Genomic DNA, 14,402 nt, shown 5'->3' on the forward strand with positions numbered 1-14,402 from the left:
ATTACGACTAGGGCATAATATGTTAAATCTAAATTCTTAATCCAGTCCCAAAATGTCCATACAATGACATTACTCCACATTATCTTGTCACCAAATGACTGGAAGACAATTGATATACAATAAGATACAGAAACTGGGGTAATGCTAATAGCTCCAAGAATCTCCACAGTAGCTGTTGTCTATCTCAAGCAAAAACTTACACTTTCCCAACCGCCAAGAGTTTACACATCATGAATGAAAGGAGTTCAGCTTCAACATCACTCAGCTATACCATATACTCTCCCACTAATTAGATACTCCAACATCTAGACATTGGCTCAGACCTGAACTTCCACTTGTCTACTTGTCAGCAGCTGCCTTGAATACCTCAGTAACCTGGTTAGATTACTCAAACAGATTAAAAAACAATTTCAGAATTAGAACTACTTTAGAAATCTCGAATTCTGGGAATACAAGTAGGGAAGAAGAGCAGTAAAGCATCATAACCAAAAGATATAGCAATTGCGCATGAATTGATTGGATGACAAGCAAAACAACCACCATTAATTATATTTATGCAAAGCACAATGAATGAGCATGGTCCAGATGAGCATTTGCTTAAAATGAGCTCACTAGTTAAGTGAACTATTGAGTACAAATTTCTTGCCAAACACCCAATACATAATCCCACACTGCAAAAAATCAAGTTGATTCCAACATTAGGCAATCCTTCCATAGTCCTTTCTTCCACGAGATGCTGGCGGAATATTTGAGACAGGATGACTGGCCCTACGCCCTACATTAACAATAGCACGATCAAAGTAAAATGGAATCAGTTAATTTTGTTCCTTTAATTATCCAACAATAATTACATATTTTGACACAAGAACTCTATGAAATTACTTAACAAAGAATTAGGTAACTAGAGTAGTTTGATGGAATGAAGTAAGGAAGTACCCCATGGCATGCCATTACTGAATGAACTATTTCCAGGAGAACGTGGGCCCCCAGAACTAAAGCTAGGAGGAGGGAGCTGGACTTTCATGTGATTCCATTCACTACCCCGAGCAGCAGTAGATCTCCCGTGATTGAACCGCTGAACAGTTTGCTGCCCCAAACGGCTTGGAGAATTTTGTGTCATATGTGGCATGAAGTGAGAATGCTTTGACATAAAACGAGGATATCCAGCATGTGGATCATTAGCAGGAGGGCTACCCACTTCTATATGTGAAAATCCTACAGGTCCATTTTGTCTGCACTCAAACAATATAGAAATAAGTCAAGAACAGTAAAGATAATACTTCAACAAAAAACAATAGCTCCACCCATGTATGTCTGAGATATTTGAACATTATAGTGCATATCCATCTCTACAATGTACAACTCATCTTGGATGCATCAATTATGTGAAAGAAAAAAATGGACTATAACTTTTAATAGGGGAAACAAAAGCCACAGCTAAAAGCAAAACCAGACATGATATCGAAAGACAAATGAAAAATATGACAAAAAATAATTTTACATATTTATCTTGCAACTAACTCAACTGAGGGAAAGTGATATCCATTTCCCCTGTCAACTTTGCCCCCTCTCCCCTCAAGCATGACATGCAGATTAAACCTCTATAAGCGAATTCATGAAGAAGGATATGCAACTACCTTTGAATTGATAAATTTGAGCTTGTGGTCAAAGCACGGTTGAATCTTCCAACTCCAACAGATGAATCAGCCGAACCAATATGCATTCCTCTGTTGAACTCAGCTGTCATGCAGCTCTCATCTGATCCATCCTCTTGCAGAAGAAGCTCATCACTGTAGTGATAACGAATGCAAGTAATATAAGAAGTTAAAAGATCATAGAATAAATATCACGGCAAAAAGTCTATGTTAAAAGCTCTTAGAGTCCCTATTAACAGCAGGCAAAAATTCCTAAAACTTCCAATAATTAGTTTGATATTGAAACCAAAAGTGGTTTTTAGAGATATAACACCAAAGCCATAATCTGGTAAATAACAATATAGACATACAATGATGATAAGCATGACAAAAATCTAGTGTTACTCATAATAATAATTAAAGAAAAAAAGGTATGATAATAAAGAGAATTTTCATCTACTTGCAAATAACATATCCACCTACACAAAAAGAGGCATGAGTAAATGAAAAATTTTTTTTTGATGGGGGGGGGGGGGGGGGGGGGGGGGGGTGTGGGGGTGAGGGATGGGGGGAATAAATGACCAAAAATGAAGAGTAATCTGGATAGAAACAATTCCACATCTTAACAATTGTACAAAGTTTAAGAGCTTGTCTTTCATATTCACACTTATTAAGGAGGCAACTCTGTTACTGAAGCAGCAAGAAGCCAAATGTTGCAGCTAGACCTGGTTTAGGAGTACCCTAATACAGCATGTAAAATTTTTGAGGAACAGGAAAGCGTATGGGATTTCTGATAAAACACCCATAAGTATTTTACTATAATCAAGCAGTAAAATATTGAGCCAACAACCCAGTATTTTGTGAAATGCAACTTCAGTTCCTTGATCTAGTTAGAACATAATACAAAGAAGTAAGTTATGACATGCTACCAGAAGTTGTGTACTATTTGCAGGAACCATTTTCAAAGATGCATAGGCACTACTCTCCTCGCTGAAGGAAAAGTGTTCAGAGGTGATTTATTACCATCTTCTTCAACACATTATGCAATAATAAATATAGAAGAGACGGCTTATATAATTTGTGTATCAAGGTGGCTCCCATTCTCTCTATCCCTTATCTTACTAGTATTTTATAACAACAAGCAATCTATACAGAAGAAATGCATAAAATCAGCATGAAAAAATTAAGAAATACTGGAAAGTGTCAGTGAACTAAATAGGATAAAAATGGCTGCTAAACTACATAACAGTATACTAAGGAATGGTCTCCACCCTTAATGCAGTCTGCAGAAGAGGCCTGACAAACGGTCAGCTGCTGCAAGCCCCACATGTTGGCACCCAACTAATCTTTGAGAGAGTAAAGAAGAATAAAGACCATTCTCATAAAAAAATAACACATCCAACAAAGCTAGAAGATAAATGTATCTTAACATTTGATGAACATTGTTTAGAGTTTAGACTGCAAATTCAAGTTTTCTACTCACCTATAATTTGGATCCCAATCTCCAGGATCAGGCAGTGACATGCTGGCATCTGTCTTGTCTTGAGCTGCTCCTGTGCCATGCTGCAGTTGCACATTAGAACCAAGTCCTATGGAGTTGGGTATGTTTTGAATGACTGAGTAACCTGTAGCCATTCCAATGCCACCTCGCTGCTGCTTCCAGTTGGCTGTGTTAGAATTTGACTGTATATGAGAGGGCAGACCACTGACCACTTGAGAGTTTCCCTCAGCTTGGCTAGAAGTGGTGCCGTCAGATACTTGTCCTTGCCAATTTGATAATGATGAACTCTCTTGAGATTGGGAACTTCCAGAATATCCCCAACTTTTTCTTCTATTAAACTGGCCAGCTGCAGCCATCTTACTTAAAGGTGATCCCTGACAACTGTTTCTTGCAGGAGAAGTAGGACCATAATGTCCGGGAGAGCCACCTGAAACTTGACCATAGGAGCTTGGAGGAGTAAATTGTGAGGGACTGGTGCCAAGGGGAAGAGGTGCAAAGTTTCCAGCTGATGGACTCACACCAAGTCCATTCCCATGAGAGTACTGCATAACTCTCCGTCTAGCATCAGGACTACTTCCAAGCATTGATGCACCACCCTGTGAATGCATGTTCATTGCAGATGGGCCAACAGGTGAATAATATGCAAACATATTACTACTATCTCCATAACTCCCATAGCTGCTTCCAAGCCCAGTATTATCATTATAACTACCATAACTTCCTATACTACCATAGCTATTAGCATGACCATATGGCACCATCGGGAAGTGTGGGCTGTTATGGAAGGCAACTCTGTTCCTGTTTGGAATCTACACAAGGGAAAATATACATCATTATAAGACTGATATTAAAATAATGCAGGAACTCACTACTCTAGTAATAAAAATGCTGAACTATTAAGAATCTCACATTAGGGGAAAGACCAGCCGCAAACCAATGGCCTCCACCAGGGTGATGGTCCACCTTAATGTTTTGAGCAACAGGCTACCAAAAAGCAAAAAGCCACCAGACATTAGGTAAATAACATTTCATTTATTTCTTGCCTAGAAAATAACAGATTATTAATAATACTAATGCTGCCAAATGTCTTTATAAACTTCTATCCAAAACTCTTTGTAACAAAAGAATTTGATGTGGCGGGGGAATCCTAATGAAACCAAACTGACTGCTAAAACAGAAGAAACACCAGTAAACAAATTATTTAAAAGAATAAAAATAAAAAGAAAAGAAAACAAAGTTGTGGTAAATCTAGGACATGCCTTGGATTTGTTCTCTTTATATAGATTCACAGAAACCAGGGTAATTTCTTTATCTGTCAAAGCCAAAGTATCATTTTGTAAAGCCATAAAGGGGAGCCAATATTTACATTAGAAGAACTTAAGCATAAAAAAAAAAAAAAAAGCTTGTGATCCAACAAAAACAGATTGCTATAACAGAAAAACAGCTGAAGCCACAAGAAGACCAATAAAGCCAACCTTTCACATGCCTCAAAGAATTTTAGGTGCAGACACAATATAAAGAGAAAGATGTACAATGGAAATTAAAATTACATCAAAAGATTGCTATATATCTTTCGTGTTTTAAGGATAAGATTTTATATTTCAAATTATTTTTCAACAACTTTGAACTTTTATTACAACTTTTTATAAATAAGACAAAAGTGCCTTCAATATAACACAAAATTGTCCCAGTGTTCAGAAGATTACATAAATGACCAATCAACTAAGAATAAACAACCCCAATCACCATGGAAATCAGAGAGGGCCAGGCAAATCCTCTGTACGAATGGTGCCAAGCATTGAAATAAAAGCCACATAGTTAATGTAAAATTTGACATAAGGTTCAACCTCTCTTCAATTGCAGAGCTACATGCATAGGTCCCTTACCAAGCGAGGGGTCTCAGGTGGGGGTCTATATGGGCATGTGAAAGGCTCCCCAGTAACAAAAGGGTGTTTTGAAGCCTGCACAATGAAGTTGAAACTCTGACTATAGCTTCATATTTAGTTGGAATAGCATGATAAAGAAGGTTTAAGGGAAATTTCAACTACCTGAAAAGGTGACCAGCGTTTTGCGGGATCAAACTCAACTAGTCCCCTCAAGAAATCAATCAAAGCTAATCGTATTTGACTTTCTGTTATAGATTCATTATGCAACAGCCTTAGTAAGTTCTTAACAGATGGTAGTCTCACACGACAATCATTTTCCCACCATGCCACACTGTACATTCAATGTAGAAGTTAGATGCTAACCTTTGATGATATCTTCTTTAGGCAAGTTTTTCCGGTAAGGATAGTTTGTAACAATTGCTTCAAGGTTCTTATGATTGAAATACTCTTTCCCAATCAATGGTTTTTTTAATTCCCTCTGAACAGAAACAAGCAACAATCACTATCAGATGAAGAAAATTATACTTGAAAAGAGATGTACAAATATAAAAATTAACAAGATCCAGTCATATAGAAATTTCTACCCTTTTACTACTTTTCACGAAGTTTTTCTTTAAAAAATGCAAATATGAACACTTACAGCTTCATATTCTTCTTCTGTTAATGCTTGGTAAGCACTTCTGCCACCAATGAAGACTTCACCATTCTCTGTATTGTGGATACTCCCAATGCACTTAAAGAACTTACTTGTGTTTTTTGCCTCCTTTAGTACATAATCAGGGGGTTGTCCTCTACAACATGACAACCATATATAAAAGGCTGTTCACAACAAGTGCAAAAAATACAACTAACTGAATGGGTAACAAGTGCTAAAAACAACTTTTCAATTTATAGAGTATCTCACAGTAACTAGGTTTATTTGGGATAAAAAGAAATAAGTTGGAAATGAAAGTTTGTATGAAAATATTAAGAAAATGATAAGCAGCATATTACTTTACATTCAATGCAAGAAAAGAGCAGATGACTAAGAAACAGCAACTGATTACACATAGGTCATGGAAAATTGAGCTGGAAGGATTCTAAAATTCTAAAGATGGAACACGCATTATTATGCAAAATTTGAACTTCAATGAATTAACACAGCTAAATGACTACATTCTAGCCCAAAGTTCTAATGTAACTTTAGTACACAGTCCAGAGGCACTTCTTCTATTTACTTGTTTTAGAGAACAGAAACTATTTATTTTGGAGTAATCCCCTACCCAATCAGATCACCAGTTCAAATTACTTGATGTGTGTGCAATAGCGCATACATGTGTGTGTAAAGGTGTGTTTAACTCTTTTTTCCTTTTTGACACATACATAAATAAGGTATGGTAGTCTGTTAAATAAACTAAAATTCCATTATGAACCAAAAAATCTACTGTGGTGTTCACAAGTCGTCAATTTTGCACCCGCTAGAAGGGACTGGAAAAAGAAGATAATGTCCAAAAGCTCAAGGACAGATGCATAATTCTAGAACATCATTCAGAGGTTCTTATATACAAGCAATCAAACTAGACTAATCATATTGATCAGCAAGTTATTAACATCCTGAACTGCGACATTAATTCATGTCATATAAGGCACATATATCGCTCTCATAAGTATTTATGCCTATCTTGCTAATTCATGAGAAGAATGATCTTAGAGGATCTGACCTGTCATTATATTACTTTTAAATGGAATAAAGGAAATCAGAGAGAGAGAGAGAGAGAGAGAGAAAGATTGAACTTTCAATTTGGGATGTTCAAAAAATATTTTCCTACTTTGAAACATCAAAGCAATTTTTTCTCTTTTCTTGAAAATTGTTGATCCTCATAAGGGCAATTTTTACTATGAAAATCGATAAATTTGTGAAGCATTACATATTTGTTGCCTTAAATGCTGGAATTTCTAAGAAAACCAAAGAATAAGGGACAGAGGGAGTAAGAATTTTGGTAGATGCACATGCTTATTTAGTGATAAGTGACTACTTATATAACTTCTACCATTTGAACATGACAACTACCTGCCCGGTTATCGTCCTATCAAATGAACCAAAGAATAGCTATCCCTAGATCAGTCACAAGAAAATGATGCCTAGAAATACAGAGAAATTGTTACCCAGAGATGTATGACCACAAATGCAAGAGGCATACCCAAGTATTTCGATCATTCGTCTTAGAAGATCAAATTCTGAAGCACCAGGGAATAATGGCAGCCCTAGAAACAGTTCGGCAACTATGCAGCCAAAGGACCACATGTCAATAGCTGTCGTATATCTGGACAAGGATCAAGGTTCAAACTAAAACAAAAAAAATTCTTTGATGGATCATAAGCATAGACACAGAAATCAGAATTAAGGTATCTAATCATCAAATATATAATGAATCACAACCACTGAACATTAATTTGAATGAGCAGTTTTTAATTATTACTTCCAAAGAGTTTGAAAATATATGATTAATGCAAAGTTATATAGGTTGTGGCATGCTAAAGAGAACAGCAATATGACAGAACTGAATCTTTTAAGTCATTATTTCAGAGAGATAATCTTCATATAGAAATACAAAGAACTTAATAGTATTGCAAATATTAAAACAAATTAGTTATTATGCCAATTTAGATAGAGTTTCAAATGTTATATCAATTGTTATCATTCAGGCAGTAGAAGGCTCTGAGGGACAACAATGAATGCAGACCTACCTTTATCTCTTTTCTTTTTTGTTCATCTGTTGTTGCTCAGTATTATATGAAATAACTCAATGAGTTAAATAAGATGAAAGCAGTCAAGCAAAAACTAAGTTTTGAACAATCTACTCAAGGCGGAATCCAAGTATATTGGGTTTCAGATCTGCAATGCTTAACTCAAGCATCAAGCCTGTCAAATTTGATGGAGTAGGAAGAGTTTGACAGAGTCGCTTGAGCTAGGATAAGAAAACTTTAAAATTTGATATTTTATACACTTCCCACCTTAGATGATAGTTATCATAGACAAACAGCAAATACATACCTCAAAACACGTTAGAAGCAAAGAGAACGGGATCTAATGAAGGACAGCAGCAATTAAACATTAACTTCAACGTATTCACACCCATATAAAGGTCAGGTTCAATTTTTTGCACTGATAGTGTACCAAGCACTGTTCACAAGTTGGGTTAAATTTTTCACATGATTAATTACCATGAACTATAAAGGTTCATTTTAAACCTGAGGATCGATTAGATCAAACTAACTACTGCTCAAGTTTATCCCACCCAAGTTCCAGTCCAGCAAGAAATTTAAAATGAGAAGATATATTGTAAAGAAAGAAACAACACCACGGTTGATTAAAAGACAAAAGCAGAAAGCAGAATCAAGAGATAGAAAAGAATAAGGCTATACATTTGTATTAAAAGGATACTGATATCCAAGAAGAACTTCAGGAGACCTATAATACCGGCTCTGCAGAAGAAAATAAGAAAATGCAGCTCTAAGACCCTCCTGAGCATTATAACAATGAACAGTATGACAAGTGGTAGGTATACATGCAAACCTGAATGTAGGAATAAACAGTCCGATCTTCCATGCAAGCTGATCCAAAGTCAATTATTTTAATTTCTGCTGGCTTGACACTGTTATTTTCAGGACAAAAACATCAAACTTCACTGAAAAAAACATACAGAATATATATTATAAGGTTGTAATCCAGACAAATCCTGAAAAAGCAACTCACCTCGTGCACAGAAGGATATTTTCTGGCTTTAGATCACAATGAATTATCCCAGCATCTTTTAACAAAGCCAGTCCACGTAAAATCTATATAAAATTACAAGTATACGATGCAAGTCAAACGACAATCAGAAAGTGATGTCTACAGTTAGTCCAATCAATATTCAGCACAGAACCAAGTTCAGCTATAAGTAAACTGCAAATACCTGTTTCGAGAACAGCTGAACAATGCTCAATGACAAACCCCTAAAATGATTTATCTTGATAAGCTCATACCTAGATCAGGGTGAAATTGTCAAGAACATGCTGCAAAAAAATCTATAAGAAATGCATCTGTGTACAGGATAAAAGAAATTCACAAATGATGCATCTTGTTTCATTGTAAGACAACAAAATTACTTACAGATTTGTGTCAAGCAGTTCAAAACAAATGCACAAGTGACGTTGATATACAAAGTAATCATAAATACGGACAATGTGATGCTTGTCCTCCGGATCATACTTTTTGTTTAACTGCAAAAGGCAAACAATGAAGCAAACACAATAATGTTTCACTACCAGTATTTCTAAAAGAAGGATACATACAGCTGTAAGAAGACTAAATTTACCGTTGTCAAAATAGAAACTTCAACCAGTGCCTGCTGATAGTAAGCAGGTTGATTTTTAATTATCTTCACAGCAACAAAACTGCTTGTTTCTGGAACCCAACATTTAGCAACCTGCCCGAAAGTCCCATGACCAAGAACATCTTTGACAATATATCTACAGATAATCATTGAAACATGAGTAAATGCTTCCTTCAATAATTAATTCGTAAATCATAATAGGCCACCAACAATGATTTTAATTTTCACATTGTCTAGTCCATGAATCTACCAAATGCCTGAGCCTGAGCCTTCATGAATAATATCTGCTCCTTTCCTTTCTTAGTTTTCTTTCCCCTTCTTTCTTTAGATGGTATGTTATCCTTTGTTTCTCGTATGGATAATATTTGCTGAATTGCATTAACTAACAGTTTTGGTGCCTCATTATGAGAAAAACAAAATTGATACCCAGGTAATGTAGGTAAAATATTAGCACACAGTAATGAGCTATAACAAAATTGATACCCGGGTAACGTAGGAAACATATTATAACACAGTATTGAGCTATGCCAACAGCAACCTTGCCTGCTATGGATATGTATATAACATGAAATGTATTCATACTAAAAAATAACCATAGAATTCAATTTGGTACATAGAGGAACACCTTGAAAACAGTTTTCGTTCTTAAACCATGCTAGCCAGCACATCAAACAATCAACTGAATAATTCCCTCAAGGCAACAACTTGCCTGGCCAAGTCATGCCTGAGATCAGGTCAGGCTTCAGCTGGCACTGTACCTGTCAGCTATGGCCCCAATTCAGCCTCATCCTCACCCAGCCCCAACTCTGATCCTTTTCTAAAAATTTCTACCTTAGAACCCAGAATGGTTGAATGCTAAACACAGGCATTTTGCCAGGGTAGCAAAGAAGACAGAATCAAAAAAGTATTCTTCATTACTAGACTTAAGTAGAAACAAACCAGCTAGATACATAGATTAGAACTGAAACTTTTCGTGGAGAACATGGATTAAGAGGGGAAAGGGAGTTGGAATTTGGAAATGAAAAAACGGGTTATCCAAGCTTGGCAAACCCAAAGCTCATATCTACACTGATGTACAAACAATTCCAACATGCTAAGGTTCAAAGTTCAAAAGCCAAAAACTAAGCAGGTGTTGTCATAACTTACAGAAGCTAAAGGCCACATGAATGAGAAACAAATATGCACTTCAAGATGATCTATATTTCTAACACATCAAAGTCAAGAATAGTCCATTTTAGTTTAAGATCAACTGCCTATCAGCAGCACAAATAAAAGTGTTGGCAAAATTGAAAAAAAAAAAAAAAACAACAACAGTCTTTATTCAACCAATAAGAAAGTCCACAATGCCCATGTGAGGTCAATTCACAAAGCAATGCACAAGAAATGCTTCAAAAACTACAGTTGAACATCATGAGGAAAGTTATAAAAAGCAGCAACAAACCTTCGCTGCGTTTCTAAATTGGTCAAGACAAAGTTCACCGTCAGAATAAGATCTGAGTTCACATTGTCATAGCCATCATTGAGGACACCAACAGATGGACTAGTCAAAAAACGCTTTGGGTTCAATTCTTCTGAATATTTAAATTGCGGATTGCATATTTGGTATGTTTCAATTATGTCCTTTGTCAGTCTTGCCACCAACTGCACAATTAAAGCTGCATGTCAGCACAAATATTTGCCTTATATGAATCCAAGACTAGAGATTATCACAAACTTGCTACATGATGGGGGGAAAAATGTCAGTGCAAACACTATATTGCAGTTTGGTAACCAAATAAAGTGTTGAAAACTAAATTTCCAATTATGAAACTTTTCACAGCGATTGGATACTCATTTTGCAAACACTTAATAGAATATTTTAAAGTAAACAAGTGTTGAAAATTTAAGTGGCTTAGACCTACTTAAGGCATTTCGTCAAAATGTATTTTCTATTATTTGACTACATTAAAACTACATATTAGTGGTGCATTTGGTGTGTAAGATGAAGGACAACATATGATAAAATCATCGTATACAATGTTACATGTTCCCATTCAGAGGAGGATAGGATGACATAGGATGAGTCATCCTCCTAGTATAGGATGACCTCACCTATGGAAAGGGGAAGGATTATTTTAACCCTATAGGATAGAGTGCTAGGTTGTATATATTATTTTTCATGTTTTCTATTTTCATCCTAGAGTTACAGTCTTCTTTAAAAAAAATTGTATCTACACAAAATGGTATTGCAAGGTGTATTTTTGACCAAGGACAATCATCCTATATCTTGCACACACCAAACACAGTAGTTATAAATTGAACCTAAACTACTCTTAATCTGGCACAAATAATGTAAGGTAGGATGATAAAATCTAATCCTATATCCATCCTCATTTTATCTCATTTAATTCTCTCCATTATTCTACATATCCAACACAACTCTCCTTTGCCATCTTTTTTAACTCTTTTACTTCTTGTTTGATGAAAAAGATTTAAAAATACCAATATACTTTTACTATATAAATTCAATACTAATAATGTAGTACTTAATTTTATAGTTTCTACAGCATCATCCTATATTCAGACACTAAAGCATAAATGGCAATTCAAATGATTTCTTGCATTAAGACATGAATAGAGCAAACCCATACACAAAGCCAAACAGCAGTATTGGACAATAGATCATTCAATGAATAGGAGGAGATCCATATTGGTATCATTGGTGTAAGGACAGAATTTAATGATTAAACATGTAAGTGAAAAAATAACTAAACATCCATGCCCCACTGAGACTCGTATTCTTCATGGAGTCTCTTCTCCCTAGTTTAGCTGTCTTACGAACATCATAAATTGGCATGAGTGGCAACGTGATGGCTTGTCAAGATAGATAGGACTTGGGATATAAAATCAATTTAGCAACCTCAATTTGTGAATATTTGTACTGACACATTGCATTCTTCTATCTGAAACCAATTTGATCACCTGCTCTGCTTAAGCTTACTGACATGGAGCATTTTACTTACTGAAGTAGGTATAACATTTCCCAGTTATTTTCACAGCTTTATATGATACATTTGCAACTAGTGAAACATTTAAGATTTACTCCCTGTTTATTGGGAAAGTAAGGGACATTCTCTTCTGGCCACTGCATTCTTCTTATGGGATTACTTTATTCATATATGCTTTCACTGTGTCACTAACACTTCTACTTGTGATAGAAAATACTAGCTCAACTGGGAAGAGAAACTAACCATGGCATATATGCACCAAGTAGTCAGTCTGTTTTATCACAACAATTCTTAAACATTTGTCTTTCTCACTTACATTTTTTAAATTTTTCGTTTTGCTATGGCATACTCAACTAGCATATATTATACAGTTCTAAACGGCAACAAAGTTTTTCTTACTAACCATGCCATATAAACAGAATCACTCACTAAACCACAACTGAAACCAGCTGAACATCTCTTAATCCATACCATTCAAATTCAAACCAAATCAAAAAGCTCCTCAATTTTCTACACATTTCAACATGCCAACGAAAATCCGCAAAGCATTTTGAACTAAAAATGAACGGACAAACAAAAAAGAGGACTTACAGGCCTCCTGACAACAACTCGCAGCTTTCTATCAGCTTCATTTCTAGGTGAATAAGCCCCAAAAACTAGCTGCCTTGGCCGCCACCGCACCTTCGACCCCTCCTCTGATCCCAATTCTGAGGCCCCTTCAGGCTCTCCTTGATTACTAGGACCAACCTCATCCATAACTATCCCCCAAAAACAAAAAAAATCAACCTTTTCTAATCCCCCAAGTTTACTATTATCCCCAATAGCTCCATTGAAATAGAAAACACTCAAAACACGAAAGAAAGAAGACAATCCAACAACAAATAAAGGAAAAAGTAAGAAAACCCCAATTTTGATCAATAATTGAATTGTAGTTTTGAAGTCAATATTGAAACTTCAGTGATTTTTCAAGGAACCCACCAGCTGATTCCAATCCCATTCTTTGTTTTCCTTTCTATTTCCTCTAATTCAGTCTAAAAAGAGAAGAATCAAAAAAATGGAAGTCCAGGTGGATCCATAGATGATAAAAAAAACCCAACTTTTGATATAGTAAAGAGGATTGAATCGTTTCTATAGATTATAAATTAAAACCATGCAACAAAAACCCACCAAAACAAAACAAATTGGATGAACAGAAAAACCAAATTCGACCCAAAACTTAGATTATAAAGAAGAAATATGATGCAACAAAGAAGGATCAGGAGATGAAGAAATAGATAGAGAGAGAGTGGTTTTCTTAGAGAGAGAAAGATAGGGAGAGAGAGTTTTGGTCTGAGGACAAAGGCACCGTGTTTCTTTCTTCCTCCAAATGGGAGTTTTTTTTTTTTCCCTTTTTAGATTTGTTTTTTTTTTTATGGGACTGTGGCATGGGCACACTGTACAGTGGCATTTTCTTTTTCCCTGTTTTAATTTATTAATTTTATTCCAATTTTGTTGATGTAGCACCTGCTCACTTCTTCTTTTTTCCTATATTTTCTTTAGATTTTATGCCATTTATTGGGATATGAAATTTTTAAATTGCTACAATTTACATATATACACTCCATTTTTTATTTGAATTTTTAAAAATGGTAAATTGGAAAAAAATTTGTAGGTAAAAATATAATTTACTCATCTAATTTCATTAAATGTTACTAGGCATAAAAATTGGGTATGTAAAATTATTTAATTGTTGAGTAAAGAGTGAAAATATTGTCATTATGATATGACATGACTTCTATCACAAACATATATGAAATTATTCTATGGTAGTGTTGCATGTATGGCTTTCAATTGGATATTGAAACATAAATCTAAATTTAAATATAATTTGTTGTCAAAGGAATTTAAACATATTTTTCCTTCTAGACAACAAAATATAGAAATTTCCTTTGCTTATATTATCTAGATTGATATCTTCATTTAAACAATTTATAGTTTCAAATTATAAAATAAAAATATAATCGTTATTCATTTCAAAAATTTTATTTGGTCGATAT

The 14,402-nt window shown here is 35.1% G+C and overlaps 1 protein-coding gene across 1 annotated transcript; it reads right to left on the reverse strand.

Moving 5' to 3' along the window:
• Positions 1-516: 516 nt before the first annotated feature.
• Positions 517-13,744, reverse strand: YAK1 (YAK1-like protein 1). Its single transcript, XM_007029706.3, has 18 exons — positions 12,958-13,744; positions 10,821-11,020; positions 9,362-9,515; positions 9,157-9,266; positions 8,960-9,029; positions 8,758-8,840; positions 8,578-8,656; positions 8,446-8,486; positions 7,202-7,324; positions 5,662-5,812; positions 5,385-5,499; positions 5,184-5,266; positions 5,022-5,096; positions 4,045-4,119; positions 3,118-3,944; positions 1,638-1,790; positions 937-1,232; positions 517-775 (listed from the first exon to the last, which is right to left on the reverse strand). Exons 1-18 carry the CDS (start codon positions 13,120-13,122, stop codon positions 699-701), a joined length of 2,877 nt encoding a protein of 958 aa, XP_007029768.1. The 5' UTR covers positions 13,123-13,744; the 3' UTR covers positions 517-698.
• Positions 13,745-14,402: the final 658 nt, after the last annotated feature.

This window comes from Theobroma cacao, chromosome 5 (assembly GCF_053813885.1).
Source record: "Theobroma cacao isolate CCN51 chromosome 5, ASM5381388v1, whole genome shotgun sequence".
NCBI lineage: Eukaryota > Viridiplantae > Streptophyta > Magnoliopsida > Malvales > Malvaceae > Theobroma > Theobroma cacao.